Below are 24,395 nucleotides of genomic sequence, written 5' to 3'. Positions count from 1 at the left end.
CCGCCAGGCTGGCCCCGGAAATTCTTAATTTCATTTCATTTTTACTAATTTAAATAGTCCCATATGCCCAGTGGCCACCATATAGAAAAACTCAGGTTTACTGCATGTATTTTTTTTAACCTCTGGTGCTAAAACCCCAACTTAACAAACATTTGTTTGCTGACTGGATTGTGGGTTTCTAAGTAATGCTTATATTTTATAGCATGATCTCACAAAGTCACTTATCACTACCCAACTTTCCACATTTCACATATGACTATACTGAATTGGTACAGCACTGCTATATGAAAAACCAGAGAGCCCAAACACTCTTTCTGCTCAAAGAAAGCTACTTTATGTTTATAAAGAACAAACAGAACAAGCTGGATTGATTTGCAAGGTTGTTGCTCATTCATTCACCAAGAACTTGTCAGGTGTCTACTACAAACCAGGTACCAGTTCAGGCGCCAGGAACACAGTGGTGAAGAAGACAAGTAAGGTTCCTGCTCTTATGGGACTTTCAGTCTAGAAGAAGGCAAACCAACCAAAAAATGAACTTGATTTATAAGGGGATGATAAATTCTGTAAAGAACTATAAAATGAGGCGATGTTACAGAGCTGGGAAAGGAGGAAGACCAGCTCCCTGAATGCAAACGGGCCAGTCACGGGATGATTTGGAGGGAGAATGCCATGCTGGGCAGCGTTCCAGACTGGAACAGCTTAGTATGAAGGAAGAGTGAGAGGCCACACTCAAGTGTGGCTGGAACAGCGATGGGGGAAGGAAATCAGATGAGGAAAGAGAGGGAGGCCCAGGCCAGATGACAAGAGGCCTCAGGGGATGCGGTGCGGAGTTCGCATTTTGTTCTAAGTACGGTGGAAAGCCTTCCAAGGGGGTTCAACAGGGCAGTGACATGATCTGACTTAGTGACTTAAAAAGACCACTCTACCTGCTATGTAGAGACTGACTTTAGGAGATGAGACTGAAAACAAGGAGACCAAAGAGGGAGGCTATCATAACAGTGTGAAAGAGAGTAGGGTAACAGCTGAGGGAACGGACAGAAAGGTAGGCCCATTCAAAGCACAGTCTGGGAGAGCTGATGGGATTCACTAATGACTTAGAAGAAGAGGGTGGGAGAAAGGGAGGAAATAACACCTATTTCCTAGCTCCTTCCACTGAAAAGGCCTGGAAATAATGACCAACCCAGTCACAATGAGAACCCCTAGCATCCAGATTCACTTCCCACTAAAATGAACCCAGGCTCTTTAGAGAAATGGCTGATTCCAGGTTTGGGACGGGAAACACACAAATAAGCCTGGAACATCCTGTCAGACCAGAAAGAACAAAAACTATCACAGACCAATGGGGTTGTATCAGAAGGGCTCAATGCCAACTGAAGAGGATCCCACTGCTCAAAGACGAAAGAACTGGAGCATCGCTAACAGTGACCACTTTAATCGACCAAAGCATGTCCACTAGATTAAACCCAGGAATTTACCAGGATTAAAGACAAAAGACTTCACTGGCCACCTTCGGAAGATGCCAATAAACCAACTGATTATTTTGAAAATTTTTCTTTTAAAAAAAGGGGGAAATCAAGCATTTAGCCTGTCTTTCCTTTACAAACTAAACATCAAAGTAATGAAAGAAATGCAAGGATGTTTGGAAGGAACATCCTTTGATGAAAGGAAGTTTTTTTCTATAGGAGTTTCTACTCGGTAAGGAAAGAAGGAATGAGAGAATTAGAGTAGCACCATTTTACTAACCTCTAATTCAAAACCAAATCTAGGTAATCATCATCAATGGCCGCTAATATCACATGAGAAAGAGCACTATCTTTCTCCTGATCAAAGTACACAAACCACCCATGTTTTCTTGCCCCAAAATCAAACCTGAATCAGATCAAGCTTCCAATTCATAGGAAATATATGCAGAACTAGTTTACAATATGAAATGCAGATGACAGAAGATCATATTAAACAACATCTCAGGGATGCAAAGAGCAAAATCCAGAATATGGAAAACTCTAGGACAAATGACCAGCTGTTTAACAAATAAACTGCAAGGAAAAAATTAAAAGAGGGCTATATCAACCAAGAGAATGTGTGAATCTTATTTTATTCCTGATTTAAACAAACTAACCATAAAAAACAATTAGATAAATCAGGGAAATTTGAATAATGATTAGCTATATGACAATATTAAGAAATTACTAATTTTTAAAAAGTGTGATAATAGCACTATGGTTGTGTTTCAAAAAGGGCCCTTATCCTTTAGAAATGCACATCGAGATATTTACAGATGAAACGATATGCTTTGTCTTTGCTTTAAGACAATGCAGTAGAGAAGTAGTACACAGAGTTATAGATAAAAAGGAGTGGCTGCTAGTTGATGATTATTATAGCTAATGAGAATACTATACTCAGGGGTTCATGAACTTTTATATTTTTATGTTTATTTTAAATTTCCCATGATAAAATTAAAAAAAAAGTTCTATAGACCATATCTAAATTTGAAGGAAACTTTTCCTCAGATGACAATGAGATGTAGAATGAAAATTTGTAAAATTTCACTGGAAGTTATATTTCTTAAAAATTCTCAGTATCTTAAAACGCACATCACCTGGTCACAGCAAACACTTTGTATAATATACTGGAGCTTTCTGGTGGAGCTGGCAATTGATATTTGCAAAAAAGAGTATCACATTCCCAGGCGAAGATGGAATTATCTTTAAAACAGCTGAGGATGGTATTACTCAATGGTAGAAAGAAAACCTAAAGAGGGAGAAAAAAAGTTATTGGATCATTTAGCCCTCGTTAAATTTAAAATTACACAAGTAGTCAATTTTTCTTTTTTAAAATTATTTTTTCTTAAACTGGAGAAAAATATATTTACACTATAAGACAGAGGGTAATACTGATATTTCACGTATTACTATAAACTAAAAGAAAAGGTATTCACCTTTAAATAAAAAGTAGGTGACTATAATGACTAAAATTCATGAAATACTAAGTAACAATTTATAAATATTTAACCTTATAAAAGGTTCAAATGAAAGTAATGAGATACCCTTTTATGTGTATCAAATTTATTTTTGTTTTTTTTTAAAGATTGGCCTTGAGCTAACATCTGCTGCCAGTCTTTTTTTTCTTCTTCTCCCCAAAGCCCCCCAGTACACAGCTGTACATTCTAGTCGTAGGTCCTTCTAGTTCTGCTATGTGGGCCGGGTGCTAGGTCCATGAGCAGGATCTGAACCGGCGAAACACTGAGCTGCTGAAGTGGAGCATGCAAACTTAACCACTTGGCCGTGGGGCTGGCCCCCAAATTTATTTTGTTTTTAAATGCACACACATGCATAAACTATACATAAAGTAACATGTGAATTATATTTATAAACTATATACTAATATAAACACTGCATTCAATACTAACTACTGATAAATGTTAAAAATACAAAATGCTTGGGCCAGCCTTGTGGGTAGTGGTTAAGTTTGCATGCTCTGCTTTGGTGGCCTGGGGTTTGTGGATTCAGATCCAGGGTGCAGACCTACACATAGCTCAGGAAGCCATGCCGTGGTGGTCTCCTACATACAAAATAGAGGAAGACTGGTACAGATGTTAGCTCCTCACCAAAAAAATAAAAATAAATAAAACCACACAAAAAAAATTACAAAATGCTGGTGAAAGTACAGGAAAAGGCATTTTTATACATTGCTGCTGATAGCAAAAACTGGTTAAAGATGTTGTACAACATATCGCAACTGCCTTAAAAATATATATCTCTTCTGAATTAGTCAATCTACTTATAAGACTTAATCCTTTGGAAACAATCCAGCAAAGTGCTTTAAGATAAATGTATACAAATGCTTGTTAAGCATTATTTATAAAAGTAAAAAGTTGAAAACAAATACATGGTCATATTTTCTTAGAGGTTCAATTATTTAATGGACGAATAAGATAATTGATAGCAAGTTCAAAATATAATTCTTCTAATTTCTATTTTTCTATTACATAAGCACTAAACAATGCTTGGTTTTGATAATATAAAATTTTAATTAAAACTGACCAATATTTTCTCGTATTAAGAGTTCAAATGGCCTCAAATATATATTTTGTGTGTCACCTGTGTAAAACACACAAAGGGAGGAAGGGAAAAAAGGAAAAGAAAGAAGGAAAGAAAATGGAAGAAAGCAATGCCCTGAGGACAAAATACTCCTGCCCATCTTCTCAAAACAAATCCCCTCAAATAGCTTGAGACGTTTCACATGATTCGATTGTTAGTTACATCTTTAGCTATTTATTCTTTGATTCCCATCTAGAATGACCTTCTTACTTGCATTATATCTTATTATAACACCTTATATTTGAACATATTTCATCATTGTTTCTACTGGTGTGTCTTTGCAAGCCTTATTATTATTTTTTAAAATATACGATTGCTTCTATGCTGAAAAGAGAGGAGCAGACTCACTGAGGAGGCAGAGACCTTTAAGAATTTCTGGCCTCTCCTTCTGACCCCTGATGTCACACAGCTTCACAACTTTACTAGTGTCAGGAAGAGGCCTGTCTTCTCTTGGAATGCTACATTCTTTGGGGATGAGTGGTCAGCGCCGTTGTTTTTAGCACTGTATTGGAATATCTCCTGAGTATTAGCATCTGGATAAAACCGTCATCACAGTACTGAAAAAGAGCAGGCCAGAACTCACTCTGTTCAGGGGAAAATCAGGAGCAACACCCATCTACCACGGTTTTGCTCACTGTTGCAAAAATAATGGGTCAACAAGGCACCTATATGAATGCTGCTGCAGCCTTGCATCTAATTTGTGTTACTGTCACCCAGCCTATTATATACATACAGTTAGGAAATGATTCTAAAAGTTATTATTACTATAAAAGTTTCAGGGGGCTGTAAGCCATAATTTTCATAACAATAGTTGCAGGCTATTATCATAAACTGTTTTTCTCATACACATATAATAGTATCTCTTTTTTCAATAACAAATAGTGCTAAAAAAAACCCCATACATACACATATACATAATGCACAATGGAACATATTGGTTAATGAAAACAATCTACTCAGGGTTAAGACTCAATAAAAATGCTCACTCAACTACGTAAGGTGTTGCTGTCCTTGCCTGACCCAGTTCCTCACTTTTGTCCCTGGCTCACTTTGTCAAAGACAATCTCGGTACATCTTTTGCCAACAGATTCATTACGTAGGAAGACTTCTAACATACAGGTCTCATAGAAAGAATGTGCAACGAATAACCTACAATCTATAAAGAAAACATTAAAACATGGTTTCAAAACCAATGTCAAAAAAAAGTGACAAAGTTTTCATTATAGTCTGCAATATTTTTCTAGAAAAGTAATAAAGTTTGTTCCTACTGAGAGAAGCAAAAGCTTAAAAGTTAATGAGCATCAAGTGCTATTTTAGGGGCAAGGCTGTGATAGATTATGGCTTACATGATTATTCATTACCAGATCTGTGATTTTAATTGCCAGATTTTAATGATTATAAAATTGTTCCTAATGAATCATGTCATTATTTAGATAGTGTCATCTCTTGACAAACATAAAAAGCTTCGAGAAAACTTCAAAAGTACTAACAAAATGGACTTTTTGGAGGGCTGGGTACAAGGATGGGGCTGCAGATCTCCTTATAAAATATGCAAATCCTAGCTTTCCAATTCATTTTAGACAAGGACATGAGCTGTTTTCACAGAAAGAGTTCAGGACAGTAGTTAAGAGCAAGTTAAGGTCAAATGTACAACTGAGCACAAATCTAGTGCGTGCCCAGTGTATAGAGAGACGGAACTAAGTTCAGTAACACACTCCATTAAATGTTTTCTGATATCCATCACAAAACCTTTTCCAATACACACTAAGCCACAGTAATGAGAAATCCCAGGATTTACTCCAAAATTCCTAAAGAAAAAGCTAAATATTCTACCTCCAAGCATCAACAAAAAATTTAAAATTTATGACTTCGAAGACGCGTGACTTGTTTACCTGAGAGGCAGTGTGGTGCAATGGGATGACTTTGGAGCAAGACTGGCTTGGATTCAAATTACAACTCTCTTTAAATTTTTTAAATTTTCTTAAAGATTGGCACCTGAGCTAACGTCTGTTGCCAATCTTCTCTTATTTCTTCTTCTTCTCTCCAAAGCCCCCCAGTACATAGTTGTATATTCTAGTTGTCAGTGGCTTGGGCTGTGCTGTGTGGGATGCCATCTCAGCATGGCCTGATGAGTGGTGCCATGTCCGCGCCAGGATTGGAACCGGTGAAACCCTGGGCCACTGTACTGGCGCACGCAAGCTTAACCACTCGACCACAGGCCAGCCCCAAATGGCAACTCTTTTATAAGCTATGTGACACCGGGCAGGTTACTTAATGTTTCTGAACTTCGGTTTCCCCGTTTGTAAAACGAGGATTATTAGTATCTACGTTTTAGGATTATTTAAGCTTAAAAATAGCTACAGAATGTTAGGTACATAGTAAGCATTCAAAAATTGGTATCTATTACTATTAGTGTTAAATTACTGCTATTGCTAGGTACAAAAAACAGTGGCAAGAGGTTGGAGTGGTAGGTTCTTTAAAAACATTTCGAAATCAAAGGTCCATAGTTCTTTATCTGAAATTCTTCGGATCAGATGTGCTCCAGAATTCAGCAATATTTCTGATTTGAGAAAGGTAATACATGCATACTCTGTAATATTATGTGGAACTCTCAGGTGACCTGCAGCGTCCATACTCAAACATATTAATATTTCAGCTTCATGAAACGCACTTCAGGTCTTACTGCCAAATGAATTCAGGTCAGATCAGATTTTACCACCAAGTCAGTTAAAAATTTATGGATGTTTGAATTGCTAATAAGAGATTATGCATCTATTTAATGTAGTCAAAAGAAAAACAATACAGTTGCCTTACAGCTTTTTAAGAAGATCTGTAATTGCGCTGAGATAATCCCATAACAGAGCTAGATCATAAATAACAATAATTGTAGATAATAGTAACAATAACAACAGTAACAGAAACAGCAGCAGCTGCAGCTTTCATGAAGCACTTACTACACGAAAAGCATTGTGCTAAGTGCCTGCACACGACGTGTCACACTCAATCCTGAAACCAACCCTGAAGTGCCATTACTATTTTCATCTTACACATAAATCGCGTATCAAAAATATTTAACACGAATCTGCTCAAGCCTTTAGAATTAAGTTCTAGTTTATAAGAAGCACAGGTGAGAGGACAAGTTAAATGATGTAATGACGGAACAGTAAGACAAATCCAGCGTGTGGGGCATTTTTCAAGACAATTGGTCTGGTCTGTCTCTCAAAAAAAACTAATGTCATGGAAAAAAAATGGTGGGAGGCTGTTTTAGATTAAAAGAGCCACCATAAAATGAGACCCATAGCATCATGTGTTACCATATGTCATAAAGAAAAAAAGATCACAAAAGTTCTACTTAAAATAGAGAAACTGCAATAAAAATATAGGTTTAGTAAAAACTTGATAAGAATAAAAATTTTACTTTTAAGATAAGTTTACAATTATTTCCTATTTTCAACAGAATAAGCCAGAAGTGGCAACCACCTGAGCCATCTCCACGTCTTATACAGCCAAGGACCTAAGAATGGTGTTTACATTTTTAAATTATTTCATTTTAGATGGCTGCATAAGTACACACATAATATCCTCAATCTTGCTCTTGGCCTGCAAAACCAAACCTATTTACTATCTGATCTTTTGAGAAAAAGTTTGCTAGTAACTTACAGACTACAATGTTCTGTTATTTTAGAACAATATATACGTGTACTGCATATTATATGCGTACTTATATGCATACTGCATATTATACATCCATTTTCTACATTTAATTTTATTCTTCTATCACTAACATTTGGAGTCTTATTTTTTAAACTAAAATGTCTAAATGACGAAGCAAGGTTAGAATTGGCAACCATCCAGTGTATACTAATTTTAATTTCATGGTAAAAGAACAGATGGTTTTTGTGTCATTTCATAACTCTGTTTCCATTGTGGGTTCAACTCCCAGTGCTCTCTTCTTTGGAATTTAAAATTGAATTTAAGTACTAAAGCAATTAAAGAAGAAAAGACCTACTAAGTCATTTGGCTTAAGTCCCTGATGAATAAGCTAGCTACAACTTTTACCTTTTTTTAATTATTAAAGGCAAACTAAAGAACTCTGGGATTTCCATGGAGACTACAAAACAAATTTGTGGTTGGCATGCACTGCTAGATGTTCATGTTTAATAATCAAGAAATTAAAAGCAACACTGCATGTATAATATAACCCGAGGCAAAATAATTAATCACACGGGAGGCTCAGACGATCCTGAAAACAGTATGTGGTTAATCAAATAGAAAAAAATTAAAGCTTAAGAACAAAAAGATTTTTTTAAAAAAAGTGACATACGTAGTCAATGAAATATTGATCAGTAATAAAAAGGAACAAACTACTGATACACACAACAACATGGATGAATCTCAAAAACATTATGCTAAATGAAAAAAGCTTTACACATACCACTACTGACTGGCTCTATTTACGTGAAATTTTAGAACAGACAAAACTAATCTATGGTGGAAAAACATCAGTGTTTACCTGCGAGGGGACAGGATGGAACTTTCTGGGATGATGGTAATGACAGGTCTGCACAGGTTATAAAGGTGTATGTATTTGTCAAAACTTAACAGATGAATACTTAAGATTTGTGCATTTCATTATACATAAATTTTACATCAACAAATACTGAACCCTAGTCAATTAAATGCAGGTTTAAGTATTTATGGGCAAATATACAGATGTCTTCACTTTACTTCAAAACGCAAACAAGAAAAAAAGTGAATTACTGAACAGAGGGAGAGAAAGATAGATAGGTCCATAATATAGTTTAGTAACATATAAATACAGTAAAGCAAAGTATAGTATAGGAACTTGTTAATGGTAGACTATAGATGATGAGTGTCATGAGTCCACTGCGAAATCCTCACAAAACTGCTGTATGTCTGAAACTTTTCATAACAAAATTTTGGGGCGAGGGTTTAAAAACTAAAACAAACCCAATCAGCTAAATAAAAACTATCATCTCGCTAAAGCTGAAGTTACAGACTACAATAATAACTGGAAAAAAAAAAAAAAAGAAGAAAAGCTCAGTAAGTTATAAACTGCAGCCACAGGCAACATTTTCAGTTCTGCAGGCCACTTCGCCTTGAGTGTGGCAGAGTTATGAGAACATAGATACGTGGGACAAAGTGAATCATCACTCTTATATCATCTATAAATCCTGCTCACGAAGAACGAGCCCGAGAAGCCCTCACTGACCTTTTGTATACCCACAGACTGGAGAATATTCAGCTTCCGCTTCCTCTGAAAGGTGTCCAAGTCCCAGAGCTGTGCCGTATCTGAGGAAGTGGTGATGGCGTACCTCCCCGATGCATGCACGGAGATCGAAAACACTGACGACTCATGGCCTCTCATCCAGCTAACCAGCTCCTTGGTGACTGAGGGGAAAAGTACAACAGACAGACAGGTGCAACACTATGTATCACCCAAGAACTGATTCAACTGATGGCCAGGTACTACACGAGGCACCTCCACTGACACCCACAGAAATGGAAGGCTGTGGCTAGGTGATAAGCTGCACTGTGGGACACATTAGTAACGTGTGTATCATGGAGGTATAAGGAGATGAGGCTGACAAAGGGTTTAAGAACAGCCTTAAATGCGACACTAGGGAGTTCGGGCTTTCTCATGTGAGTAATGGTTTCATGTTGAGGAGCACCAGTTCTGGTCTGTGTTTTAGAAAGAGCACTCTGAAGACATATGGTAGATATACTGGAAAGGGGGAAGAGATTAGTCAAGACAACTCATTTATTTGCTGCTGTAGTAATCCAGGCAGGAGATAAGCAGGGTCTAAACTAAGAATGTGGCAATGGAGAAAGGAAGAAATTAGAGCTAGGAAGGAGAAAAATCAAAGGGGTTAGTGATCAAATGGATGGGTTAAGATACAAGAGGAGTTAAGACTCCAGCGGTTCCAGTTTAGCTCTGGAAACAGATGGTGATACTATACTATTAAACGAGGTAAGAAACACATAAGGAGGAACAGATTTAGCAGTGTGGGAAGAAGAGACGAATTTGATTTCTAACATTGATTCTGAGGTGCATGTGTGTGTGTACATGTGCATGTCACAAACAAGCAGACGAAACAGGCTGGTAGGGAAAATGTCAAAAACTATTCATGATAATTATCAATGAGTAGTAAAATTACAAGTGATTTTTAGTTTCTCTTTACATTTTTCTGTGTTTCCAAAGTTTTCGACAGTGGACATGTTTTGCTTTTACGATCAGAATTTTTTCCTCCAGAAAGATGGAATTGAGGAGAATAGTCAGAAAGCAAGATGTAAATCTGGGAAACATTAAGATACAAAGTAGGTCAAAACTGAAGATGGAGGAACAGATAAACCCTTAGGGAGAGGGTAGTGGTTCCAAACATCAGTGTAAAGTCTGGCATTAATTAATGCCCAAGTTCTCATTGGCCCTGAGTAAAATGAGAAAAATTAGGATCATGTAATAAGCTTTTCATAAAGCTAAATTTTAAAGTACTAGCTTTTAATTTTGTATTATATCCGTATAAGGTTATGTTTAAGAAATCCCTTGGTTTATAGAATGAAGTTCTATTGTTTTTTCCAATGTCAATTAGCAAAATCAAAAGCTAACAACCTGTGTGGGTTCCTCTACTTTTTCTTTTTAATTGGGTCAAAAATCCAGAAGTCTAGAAACTACTAGAAAAATCCAGGAGAGAGACAACTAAGCAGCAGCCGGAAAGGCAGGAGGAGAACCCAGAGAGAGAGGAGTATGAAGACTAAGACTCCTAAAGTAACCCAAAGTGGTAAACGCTACTGAGAAGCAGGGTGAAACGCACAAAGAGGATCTAAACAATCAGCGGCTACTAATGACCTGGGAGCTGGAAGCCTCAGCAGCACGGAGTGGGGGGAGCAGGAGTCAGAATCCACTGATGGATGCTGTGAAGCAGCAGGATGTGGCAGTGACGAAAGAGGGAGGTGGAGACAACATCTAAGGAAGGGGCTTCAATGCGGGGGAGGGGGGGTCAATAAGACTGAAGAGACTACCAACAGAGGAACTAAGAAGAGAGGAAAAGAGAATGGGTGAAATCCAAGGAAAGCAATCCCAGATGAGGATAAAGACTTAGTTTTTCAGAAATTCTGTGACAGTAGTGTTTGTAATACCAAAAACTGGAAACAGTTTAAAGGCCCAAAGTAGGTTACAGGTTAAATAATTATAGTACTGTAAACATCTGTAGAATATTAGGTACTGATTTTAAATATACTATATTAATTTTCTATGAGGCTTAGAAAATGATTCCACAAAACAATATAGATAGGATGATCATATATTTGTTAGAAAAGGTCTATGCATAGAAAACAGACTGGAAACAGAGGTCCCTGTTATAAAAACACTGACTGCATCTCTGGACATCCTGAAGCATGACTGCTTTTCCTTCCTGCGTGTACAGTGAGAGAGGAGCAGTGATTAAGAGCAGGGACCCCGAAGCTAGACTACGGATGAGGAATCCTGGTTCTACCGCTCACAAGCTATGAGACCTAGGTCAAGTTACTTCTGCGCCTCGGTTTCCACATCTGCAAAATGGGGATAACAGTATCCATTTCCAAGGGTTATTATGATGACTAAAATTAATTAATATGTATAGTCATAGAGCAATACTTGGTGAAGAGTAAATACTATATAAGTGTCTGCTATCACTATTATTACTATTGTTATTATTATCATTTATATATCTTTCTAAATATAACAATTACTTTAATAACAAGAAAAAACAATACAATTGAGATTTATTTGTTTTTTTGAGGAAGACTGTCGCTGAGCTAATACCTGTTCCCATCTTCCTCTATTTTATGTGGGATGCCACCACAGTGTGGCTTGACAAGTGGTGCTAGGTCCGCACCCAGGATCCGAACCTGCAAACCCTGGGCCACCGAAGCAGAGCATGTGAACTTAACCACTATGCCACTGGGCTGGCCCTGAGATATTTTTTTTTGCTAATAAGAGCTTCATTTTAGAGAACTCTAAGTTCCCTATTAAAAAACACAATGTCGCATAAAATACACAGGTTATATTAAAAAATATTATTCTTGTATCTGTGTAGTAAGGAGTTTGGCCCTCAAAGAGAGGTCTTTGGCCCCTCTGGCCTTTGTCCAGCCTCCTGGGAGGCAACCTCTAAAACCCTGGGGTTTCCTCAGTGATAGGAGTGTCTGTCATTCCTGGTAGGTCCTCAGACCTCACAGCAGATGGCATGTGCTAAGGAGTGAACCTCAGAGTCGGGGCTGGCCACACCAGAGAGACCAACCATGTGAGTGATTAGAAGGTTGGGGCTGGGGCCACGTGATATCAGCCAGACCTCCAGAGAGAAGGAGGGCTGGAAATTGAGTTCCACCAAGTAGGCAACAATCCAATCAATCACTCGTATGATTAGGAGCCTCAGTAAGAACTCTGGATATCACAGCTTGGGTGAATGTCTTGGTTTGGCAATACTCAGTGCAGAGGGCTACACACCAATGCCGAGGGTAATGTGTCCCTGAAGACAACAGAGGCTTCTCCTTTGGGAGCCTCCCAGATTCCACCCTATGCTTCTCTTTCTTTGGCTGGTTCTAATTTGTATCCTTTAGCTACATTAAAACTACTATAATCATAAGCATAGTGCTTTTCTGAGTTCTGTGAGTCATTCTAGTGAACTATCAAACCTGAGGGTAGTTGTCGGGAACCTTGAATTTGCAGCCAGCTGATCTGACATCAGGGTGGCCCTGGGACCCCCAAACTTGTGGTTAGTGTCTGAAGTGAGGTCCGTCTTGTGGGGACTCTCCCAAACTGTACAGATTGGCAAACTCCTTGCGGTACTTCAGTCTACATTTTACTCTGCTTCAAAAGGTAAACAGGAGGACTTCTTACCTGTATCGAAACATTTAACAGAATAATCAGCTAATGCCACAAGGAATTCAGACTTCCTATGGAGATTAAAGGCCAGAGCTGTGCAAGCTTGTGCTGTTCGCTGAACAAGATTAAACCTAGTAAGAGATGACTGCATTAGTATCAGAAAGTCTTCCAATAATCATAAATTTTACATTGAGGAATCCTTAGAGATGAAGAAAATAAAACCCAGAAAAATGAGCTCCCACTTTGGTAGGCCAAAACCAGATGATGAAGAACGCCAGGCGCCATGTAAAGGCTCTTGGATTTTACTCACGCGAATGGGAGCCGTCAAAAGTTTGCAGCACAGCAGAATTATGAGCAGGCATGTCTTTTAGGAAGATGATTCTGGCAGGAATGGCAAACGGATAGCGCAACAAAGAAGAAGAGATTACTAAGACAGCAAGCTGCTACAGAGCATCTCAACCAGAGTTAGGGGCATAAAATAGAAAGGGCTAATAAGAGAGGCGTCGAAGTCAAGCGGAAAGAGACTTGGTGATGTGTCAGATATGGCATGAAGAGGGAAGAATCAAGAATTCCTCGGGTGTAAAATGAAGAATACCTATCTCATAAGTTTGCTGTGACGATAAAATGAAATGATATACAAGTGCTTAGCAGAGTTCGTGGCAAAAACTGGAATTTAATTTACAAAAAAAATTAAGTTTTCAAGCTTGGGCAAAGGGGAACAAGTTTGAGAGTAGGAAATAATAAGCCTGGTTATAAACATGTTGAGTTTAAGGCCTTTGCAGAACATTTAGAGCTGTGCTGTCCAAAAGAAATATAATGAGGGCCACATGTGTAACTTAAAATTTTCTAGGAGCCACATTAAAAAAGTAAAAAGAAACAAGTATAATTAATCCTAGTAACATATTTTATTTAACTCGGTATATATCTAAAATATTATCATTTCAACATTTAATCAATCAAGAAATTATTAAGGCGATAGTTTACATTCTTTTTTTTTATACTAAATCTTCAAAACCCAAAATTTATTTACACTAACACCACATCTCAGTTTGGACCAGCCGTCTTTCAAGGTCTCAAGAGTGACATGCAGCTGGTGGCTACCACACTGGACGGTCCAATCTAGAAGGTATCCAGTAGGAACAGAAGTGATCTGAGTTAATAGCATTTAGAGGGTAGCTGAAGCCTGAGGCTGGGTGGTGGTGAGAATATCAAAGGGAAGCCATGGAGTATGGAAGGAAGCAGGCCCAGGGCAGACGCCTATGGAGCACAAACGATAAAGGGGTAGGCACCGGGGCAAGAGTCAGCAAAACAAGGGAAAAATGGCAAGAGAGGTAGAAAAATCAGGAAAGAGTTGTACCTTGAAGCCAAAGAAAAAACTATCGGGGGGGAGGGGAAGACAAGAGTGTTTAATACTTTAGTAAGATGAGAAGGCAGAGACCATTGAATTAGGCATTAGGAAGAGTTTGAGGGAGCCCACTGTAGTGGGCTTTAGAATCAGACAGGCCTGGTTTCAAGTATCAGCTCTGCCATTTACTCCTCTGCTCAGCCATGAATAGTCATACAGAGAAAAGGGACAGGGGACAAAATAAAAGGAACACTCATGGTGCGAAGTCCCAGAGGAGGCTGTAGAAGATAGAGATTAGCACTGGAAGACATTAGGATCACCTATTTTTATGAATAAGGTAGCAGAGAAGCAGGGATGGTGAAACTCACAGATGTACCTGAGACCGTGGCTGGGGAGGAGGAAAGGAGGAAGCTTGCAGGCATCTATGTTCTCAGGAATTAGGAGGCTAGGCAGTCAGAATAAAAGTAGAGTGAAACACAAGGAAATTGGTAGCGGTTTGGAATACTCAGAGGAGAATGGGAAAAGCAAGTAATGACAGACAAGCAAACGAAGTGCTAAGCATTGCTGATGCTGAAGTTCATTATTCTATAGAGTCAATCAACAATTGTCTGATTTTGTTTAGCAGTGGCAGCAAAGAAAAGACAGCTGTATTGATTAAAGATTGGGAATTGGCAGGGTAGGCTGGGCAAGAGTAAAGCATGGGAGAATTTTTGGTAAAGAAGAGAATTTTTTTGGTAAACAGCAGAAACAAAGATTAACAGATTTCTACCTTGTAAGTCAGAGATAAATAAATCATATATGACCTCTTCTTTTCCTGAACTATTTGAGAATAAGTTCCCAAGATTAGGTTTCCCACAAACAAGGAAAGTCTCCCATATAATCAACCTATAACAATCAAAATCAGGAAATTTACATATTACCACCATCAAATCCTTAACTCCCCATTCGATTTTGCCCGTTGTCCCAACAATGTCTTTTAGAGTAAAAGGATCAGTCCAGATTCATGCCTTTGTCATGGCTCTAATCTCCCTCAATCTGGACTAGTTCTCCAGTCTTTCGACAGCTTTCATGACCTTGACCCTTGTGAAGATTACAGGCCGGTCTTGTTAAACAATGCCCCGCCCTTAATTTAGCTTTGTCTGGTGATCCCACCGATTAGATTCAGTGTGCATGTCTTTGGCAGAATATCACAGAAGTGACCTGTGTTCTTTTTGCTGCATCCGATCAGGTGGCATGCACATTTTGATTTCTCTCACCACTGTTTATATAACTTTAATCATTTCATTAAGGTGGTGTTTGCCAGGCTTCTTCACTCTTACTTCCTCTGTAATTAATAAGTATTTTGTGGGGAGGTACTTTGCTAATATGCAAATATCTGTTCCCACTAAACTATTTGTTTGTTTGTTGATCGCAGCATGAAGTCATGGATTTCTACTTTATCGAATGGGTTTTGACCCATTAGTATCATTATTTATTCTGATGCTCAAATTGTCTCCAGTATGGCCAGAGGGAGCTCCATCAAGCTGACACTTGTGTACTTTTGACACATCCCCCTCATTCTTTAAACAATCCCTTCTTTCTGGCTATAAAATGTAGGGGTATCTTGTACTTTCCCTGCCTCCATCCTGAAACTGGCCACTCCTGCAAGGATTCCTGACTCGTTTCAGCAGAGTTTAGTGGTATTTAGAAAAGGAGAACTGGGCACTGAGTATATTCACTGCTACTGGGGTGCTGTTGCTTCTGGGCCTCTGAGTGGACAAAGCTAGGGAAATATACATACATATAATTCATTCATTCTCTCACACACCCCCCTCCATTTTTATGTCTTGCTATATATATTCAAAACCAAGAGTTCACAGTGATACATCCAACTCCAATCCAGTCCCACGTTCATTCTAGTTTTCTTTTCTCTCTTTCCATATTTGTAACTCCTCTTTCCAACAGTGAGAAATCTGCCCCCATTATCCTCAACATATTTACTCATTTGATCAAAGCCCGCTGTCTTTCCCATGACTGCCTCATCCCTGCACAGACACCTTCTGACCCCATGGCCAGGCCAATGCAGCTCTCTCTCCCGCCTACCCTGGCTGCACGGATGCCTAGGCTGGTCAATCCCACCTAATTGCTTTTGGACTAAATTGTTAGCAAAGAAAGAGCAGAGAAAGAGGAGTGAGGAACGGTTTTTCAAAGTTCCTGGATCTGGTATACTGTGACAAGAACATACAAAAGGAAACTGTGTTCTTTCTAAATTGCCTAATGAAGTAGCAGATATTAACAGATAAGTTAGGAACAACGAATTTTCAAATTTAAGGAAAAACAAGCTACTAGAGATACTGTTAAACCAGTACTTTAATTCTCTAAAAAAATCTAATCATATTATCTTTCTCTCCTTTCCTACTTTCTTCCATCAGCACTTATGACAGTTTTTCACAAGGTACTTGAAATATAGCAAGAACCTCATAAATATTTCTGAACAAATAATAAATAGCAGGTACTAAAATAGTCAGTGAATTAATAACTTGTTAAATAAGATAAAAATCAAAACTATCTGCGTACCTGTTTCCATACAAGTCAAACACGTAGATATTTCCTTGATGGTCGCCAGCAAGTAAGCAATCACCTGAGCTATCAAAAGCCACATTCAAAAATCGCAGAACTTTGGGAAGGTAATCAGAAGTGTTGTGAATGATGTTCACTATAATTCTGTCAAAAAAACCAAAACACATTAAATTCTATGTCAACCATTACTTAATATTATGAAAAATATGGCTTCTGTTGCATACTTCACTAATTTTGAAGTTTTCTGGCCTATCCATTCCTCCCTCTCCGGCTGCCGCTCCTTTTCCTGTCCTAGAAGCAACCCTACGATGATTTCTGAAAATCGTTCAGAAAGTTATTCATGATCAAAGTAGCTACTGTTCATTTATTCAGTAAATATCTGAAAACTCACTATGTGTCAGACACTGAATAAGCCGGGAGCCAAGAGTAATTGATAGACGTGGGCCCTGCCTCACAGAGCTTTCAGTGTAATGGTAAAGACAGACATTAAAAAAATAACACACATACATGAACAGATTTATAAAATGGGATTTAAGTGACAGACAACAATAGGCTTTGATAAGAGAATGTATTCTAGATCGAGCAGTTGTTACATTAAGCAACGGACACATTAATCTTGCTAAAAATTATGTAATTAGTGAAAAGTAGTGAGTTATATATAAATCACAAGCTACCAGATGTAACAAAAATTTCAATTCAATATCCTAATTTAAGACATCCTAGTGAGATTTTATTTTTGTGATACGGAGGGCTTCAGCGTGAATTAAGTGTACATGAGTTTTAGTTTTATTTCTAATCTATTTACCATAATACCCTCGAAGGTGAGCTTGCTGAGCATAGGGACCCTGTTTGCCCATCACTGGATCCCACACCTTGGCCTGCACTTGGCACACAACACACAAGCACTCACAACATGCCTGCTGAACGGATGAGCGCTTTAAGAAGTCACTCTTTTAAAATCCATATTTATCACACTTCTATTCAAAAGATTAAGAAAGTTTACCAAAAACAGAAAAGGAAAACTTACACACAGGAATAAAAAATGAACACACACTAAAATATTAACAGCAGTCGTCTGTGAGTAATAGAAATACGGCCAATTTTTCCCCCTTCTACTTTTCTGTATTTTACACATATTCTTTAACGATCACATTCTGCTTATTTTGTTTATAACAGAAAACACAAACTTTATTAAGAACACGCAGCTATATTTGTCTAAGGTTACTATTTTTTGAGAGGAAGATCACGTACCATGAATGTGCTGAAAAGAAAACTTCATAAAACTTGCAGCACAGAATAACTAACTCCTTAAAACAATACATGTGTATATATTTGGTGCACAAAGATCAGCATAATCCCATTCTATATTGCAACAATAGTTTTTAAATCATAAAAAATGATCTTAATTGACTTTTTGTGAATTTCTGAATTTTAATATTAGAAACGTCTATTTCCTCATTATCCCTTCATTGAGGCATGCTAAATTGAATTAAGTGTATTAAACATTTTCTTCAGTTTATCTAAGCATAAGGCTTTTCAGACTCATTTTGGGGAAACCGCAAACTTCTTACAATGCTATTTTTATCTGGTCCCTGACAAACATCCTTGGCTTGAGCAAACGTGAGTCAGGTGCCTGAACCCTCTTCTAGGCCCATCGGCACACTTCCTTATGAAACCTAGTTTCAGCAAGAACCCTGCTCAGTGAGTTTAACCAGAACCCCCTACCCCTGCTACTTGATCACCCTTGACATCCCATCAGGTTCCTCACCCTTCACCACCTTCCAGGGGATGTCTGCTCCCCCTGGACCGTCTTCAGCAAGAATCCAGCTCGTCAGTTTAGCCAGGACTTCCTTACCCCAGAAGTTTCCTTTTAGAAAGTTTCCATCCACTGACCTTCACTCTGCTCCTTGGCTCTACGTTCCCGCTGGCCCATGCTGTATTCGGATTGTACCCGGCTCTATACTGAGGTCTCTTTTCCCCCGTTGAAATAGTCCTGAATAAAATGTGTTTTCTACCACTTAAACTACTGTCCAGCTCTGTTTTCTCTTTGAGATCCCCAAGAGGGGGTAAAATAAACGTCCTGAACTGGCAAGTAATAAAATCAGAATGTTCCCTGGTAACTAAACTCAGAGCAAGTGACTAGCCCTCCAGTCTTTTTTCTGTAACATTTACTATGTTTGAATTACAAAATTACATGATCATTGTTAAAATGTGGAAAATACAGGAAACACCAAAAAATAAATAAAATTGATTATAATCCTACCATCTAGGTACAATTACAATTAATAGCAACATTCTGTCCTTCTGATTGTTCATATAAATCACACACACAAGTATTTATTTTGCAGCAACGTCTTTCCATTGCTCACAGGTGGCCTGACAGAGTTCTTCAGTCGTTAAACATAATAAAAACATCAACTATTGACTGAACACCCAGATGCATGGGACTATTTTAAAGTCTTCATAATGCCCTAAGATAACCCTGGCTCGTAGGTGTGATGACCTTCACTTCCAGTCTTAGCGATTAACTTGCCTAAGGTCGCAGAGCTAGTAAACAGACTTTGACTTCAACTAAAGTCCATCTGACGCCACGGTCAGGGCTCCTTGCCTCTCTCAACTCCATAACAAGGGGTTTCAATGAACAAAAAGAAAGCTATGCTTTAGTGGAAGAAGCAAATAAGGATATTTGCATAATGAACTTTTCTTTCATTTTCTGAATCTTGCATGTTTTATATTTTATAACAAGAGAAAGAATTACTGTAGGTTGGCAATGACTTTTAGAACATTTTGAGAACATTAGAACTAGGGTTGTTATTTACATAAACTCCAAATTTGGAAATGAAAAGCCCTACTCTACAGAAAAATTTGTATTCAATGGAAGTGAGGGACACCAGCATTGTTAGGGGGCTGACAGCAGCCAGAAACCAAACAAGCTGCTAGTACAAGGCTGGGCCCTGAGCTTTGGGCACACATAGCTGGCACCTAAAGTCTGTTGATTTGTTGAGGAGCAACCAAAGGATCAACAGGAAAATCACTAGAACTCTGAAACAGGAACTGAAGTGATGCAGCAAAGTTGTGATTGGCACCACTTTGGGGCACAGGCTTCCATTAAAGTCACACAAGAGAGGCTGAGCCTCAAACAGGACAGATAACTGGGAACAGAATGAAAAGAAGGGCTGAGGGAGGAGCGATGAATAGGCAGAACACAGAGGATTTTTAGGGCAGTGAAACTACTCTACAGGATACTAGAATGGAGGACAAGTCATTACACATTTGTCCAAACTCATAGAATGTACAACCACCAAGAGCCAGCCCTAATGTAAACCATAGACTTCAGGTGATAATGATCTGTCAAAGTAGGTTCATCAGCTGCAACAGATGTACCACTTTGGTGGGAGATGTTGATAATGGGGGAGGCTATGCATGTGTTGGGGGGGGGTGTACACGGGAAATCTCTATACCTTTGCTCAGTTTTGCTGTGAACCTAAACTGTACTAACAAATAGTCTATTTAAAGAAAAAAAAGCAGCGGCGCTGGCTATACCTGAAGGCCCTCCTGCATTGTAGAAAGTACACCTCTGCCTCCGACACAAACAGGCTAAAATACAAACTCCAGAGAACTAGAACTTTGTTTTGTTACGCTGCAGTCCCCCAGCACTTAGAAACTTGGCACATAGTAGGCGCTCAGCAAATAGCTGATGGATGCATGCTTGTCTGAACACACAATGATTTAAGGATGGATAAACTGCGGCATTTGGAAGAAAGAGAGAAGCGCACTAGTCTCCTCCCCCCGCATCCGTTCCTCCTCTTGCGCTCCTTTCCAGCTGCAACAGATATTTACTGAGCATCTACTACGTGCCAGCATCTACTACATAGGGGTACTATGATCAGGGCAGGCAGAGTCCTGGCATCACCGGAAGCGCAAGTTCTCTCACGTGATCTGAGGACCACCCGCCTCCTGCTTCACGCTGAACCCGACCAGACCCCTGCCCCCAGGGCTGGGAAGGGGGTCCCTGCGGATCGTGGCATCCACAGCACACGAGACTCAGGTTACCTGCGTGTCCCGAGGTCACTCAACCCAGGGATCCGGGGCAGCGTCGGAGCCAGAACCTGAACCTCCAAACCCCCTAGACCCTCCCCAACTGCACCTCAAATGCCTCTCCGTCGACGCGGGTCCGCCCTCCCCGGCCCCCATGCCCCTCCATAGCCCGCGCCCTCACGCCACGGCCTTTACCCGTCCCGAGTGGCCGGGGACGGCTTGCGGTGCCATATCTTGCCGCTCTCCTTGTTGCCCAGGTCCGTGCTCTGCATGTCGAAGGCCCGCCGCGCCTCCGCGGGCACAGCGCACAACTGTCCCGGCTCCTTCCCGGCAGGCCCCGCGCTCCCGGCCCGGGAAACTTAAGAGCCGACAGCGGCGGCCCAGGTCCCCGTGGACCGTACCAACCGCGCGCAGGACGCCGGCCTTTCTGTTTACAGCCAATCGGAAGGCGGTTTCCTCCCAAACTGCCCAGGCGACCCCTCCCGCTCTGGACAATGGAATCGGCCAACGACCTTCTCTTAGACTCCGCCCCTTTTTGCGGTCCGTCCCCGGGGACCCAAAGCCTTCTGGGAGTCGTAGTTTTCTGCAGATGGAACGTGGGCGTGAAGAATCGCCTTGGGAATTTTGCATTCTGGGCGCCTCGCAGGGTTTTAGGGTACCAGCGGAGGCAACAAAAGTGATTTTCTCGTCTGGTCCCTGCATTCCGTTCTAAATTGCGTTTGGGGATTAAGGAATTGTAGAGACAGGCAGTAGAGAAGCAAGGACCTAAATGTGTTGAGAATTGAGAAATTCTTTTTACAGAACATTCAGACTCCCAAGAACCTTATAGATTAGTCCACTCTTCTTGACCTTCTCACCATCGTCCTGATTATTTTTTCAATTCTGTAATCTAACAAGAGCTCCAGTATTATGGTGTCCAGTCCACCGATCACGGTCCAGAAAAGTAACAACGTCATCAACAACCAGTTGCGTTGACGTTATAGAGTTCTTTTTTGTAAAAATTCACTTAGTACTTCAATGGTGCTTACTAGGTATAGAGCACTCTTCTAAGTGCTTTTCAAAGATCGACTCATTTAATTAACGTAATCCTCATAGTGAACCTACAACATTGGTGGTACTGTTACTCGCATTTTTAGTGCTCTGTGAGGTTGTGTGTTGGTTTCCGGAGACAGTAATAAATTACCAAAAACTTCATGTTGTAAGTCAACAGAAATTTATTCTCTCACAGTTCTAAAGGCCAGAGTCTGGAATCAAGGTGTTGGCAGGGCTGCTCCATCCAGAGGCTCTAGGGAAGATGTCGTTCCTTGCCTTTTCCAGCTTCTGGTGCTTGCTGGCTTCCTTGGCTTGTGACCACATCACTGCATTCTTTGCTTCCATCTTCACATCGCCTTGTCTTCTCCTTCTGTCTCAAATCTCCTCTGGTTTTCTCTTCTAAGAACACCTGTCATCGGATTTAGGGCCCACCTGGATAATCCAGGATGAACTCTCCTCAAGATCCTTAACTTAAGTACACTTGCAAACACCCTCTTTCCAACTAAGGTAATATTCACAGGGATTAGCATGTGAACATATATTTTGGGGGCCCACCATCCAACCCACTACAGGTAGGTACTTCTAGTATCCCCATTTTGCAGACAAGGAAATTGAGTCAGAGGGAGAGCCAGGATTAGAACTTTAGTCTTTTCATTCTTGGTCCCCATGTTTTTCTATGACAGAAAAATGACTTAAGAGATTTATATGGGAGCCAGCCAGTGGCGTAGTGGTTAAGTTCAGCACACTCCACTTCGGCAGCCTGGGTTGGCAGCTTCGGATCCCTGGCAAGGACCTACAACACTTGTCAGCCATGCTGTGGCAGTGACCCACATAGAAAGTGGAAGAAGATAGGCACAGATGTTAGCACAGAGCTAATCTTCCTCACGCAAAAAAAAAAAAAAAAGAGGAGGATTAGCAATGAATGTTCGCTCAGGGCTAATCTTCCTCAGGAAAAAAAAATTATGTGGCTGTGATATTTAAAAAGCTCAAACTCTATCAGAAAAGCAAAACTCTCAAAAAAGTTGACCAATGCAGCTTTTAAAACTTTTAATATTGTTACCAAGGGGTAGCTTGAACAGACCAGACAACTTTTAATAACCTATTGTAGAAGAGACAGCCACATCCCTCATTTTTGTTTATTGGATTTAAGATGGTAATAAACTACATGTATGAATGTTTGTATTCCTATTCAGGAAACTTGGGGTGTTAAGTTTATGGGCACCTAACTTGAAACACAGGTTCTTTCCCAAATTTCTATCCCACTCTGGTCATCAAACAATGTTTTTATCCGTAGCAGAGACAGATCTGCTGGATGATTTCCTTAACTACTGTCCTTTATCCTGCCTGCAGCTCAGCTTGTATGGGCTATCACAGATCATGTGACCATCCTATTCAATTGTGATGAAGAGGTTTCCATGTCACTTTACACTTATCTTTGGATTTAGTTGGGCCAAATCTAAAAGTCAGGCAGGCAACTGAAGAGAGATGTACCCACGGCTGCCAACCTTCTATTCATTATAATCTCCCAATTTTTTTTTTTAAAGATTTTATTATTTCCTTTTTCTCCCCAAAGCCCCCCGGTACATAGTTGTATATTCTTCGTTGTGGGTTCTTCTAGTTGTGGCATGTGGGACGCCTCCTCAGCATGGTCTGATGAGCAGTGCCATGTCCGCGCCCAGGATTCGAACCAACGAAACACTGGGCTGCCTGCAGCGGAGCACACGAACCCAACCACTTGGCCATGGGGCCAGCCCCTATAATCTCCCAATTTTTATAACCCAAGTTGGTAAACCATTGATAGTTCCTTTCTGAATCACTACTCAGTCAGTAACTGACGCAGCCTATACATTTTTTGTTTCAGCTTTATTGAGGTGCAATTGACATTCAATAAACTACACATATTTAAAGTGCATATTTTAATGTTTTGACATAAATATACCCCTGTGAAACCATTATCATAACCAAGATAATGAACATATTCATCACCCTAAAGGTTTCCTCCTGCCTCTTTGCAATCTCATTTTATCTCCACCCCACCTTGCCCGTAGGCAACCACTGATCTGCTTTCTGTCTTTTAGATTAGTTAACATTTTCTAGAAATTGGTGTAAATGGGTCCTAAACTATGTACTCTTTTTTAAATGTATTCTGGCTTGTTTCATTCAGCGTAATTATTTTGAGAGGCAACTATGTTGTTGGCTGTATCAGCAGTTCATACATTTTTCTTGATGAGTGGTATTCCACGGTATTGATCCACCACAATTGGTTTATCCATTCACCTGTTGATGAATGTTTGGATTGTTTCCAGTTTTTGGCTACTACAAAAAAAGCTGTTATGAACATTCCTGTATAAGTCTTTGTATGAACATATGCTTTCATTTCTGTTGGGTAAATTCCTAGAAGTGGAATGACTAGGCCATATGGTAGATGTAGGCTGAACTT

The 24,395-nt window shown here is 39.7% G+C and overlaps 1 protein-coding gene across 5 annotated transcripts in view; it reads right to left on the bottom strand.

Annotated features, from left to right (window-relative positions):
* Positions 1-21,432, bottom strand: part of TBC1D31 (TBC1 domain family member 31) — a 65,213-nt gene extending 43,781 nt beyond the window's left edge. The window contains exons 1-5 of one of the 5 annotated variants that reach the window (XM_070481546.1): positions 21,119-21,432; positions 16,883-17,029; positions 12,997-13,112; positions 9,334-9,512; positions 2,600-2,751 (exon numbers count right to left, since the gene is read on the bottom strand). In XM_070481546.1, coding sequence (XP_070337647.1) covers positions 2,600-2,751; positions 9,334-9,512; positions 12,997-13,112; positions 16,883-17,029; positions 21,119-21,195 — 671 coding nt within the window. In that variant the 5' untranslated portion in view covers positions 21,196-21,432. Of the gene's footprint in view, positions 1-2,599; positions 2,752-9,333; positions 9,513-12,996; positions 13,113-16,882; positions 17,030-21,104 lie in introns of all 5 variants that reach the window. The other 4 variants (XM_014838046.3, XM_044743777.2, XM_014838049.3 and 1 more) reach the window with 4 other exon arrangements.
* Positions 21,433-24,395: the final 2,963 nt, after the last annotated feature.

This window comes from Equus asinus, chromosome 12 (genome assembly GCF_041296235.1).
Source record: "Equus asinus isolate D_3611 breed Donkey chromosome 12, EquAss-T2T_v2, whole genome shotgun sequence".
Classification (NCBI taxonomy): Eukaryota; Metazoa; Chordata; class Mammalia; order Perissodactyla; family Equidae; genus Equus; species Equus asinus.
The sequence above is the reverse complement of the archived record's forward strand: the minus strand, read 5'-3'. Positions and strand labels throughout refer to the sequence as shown.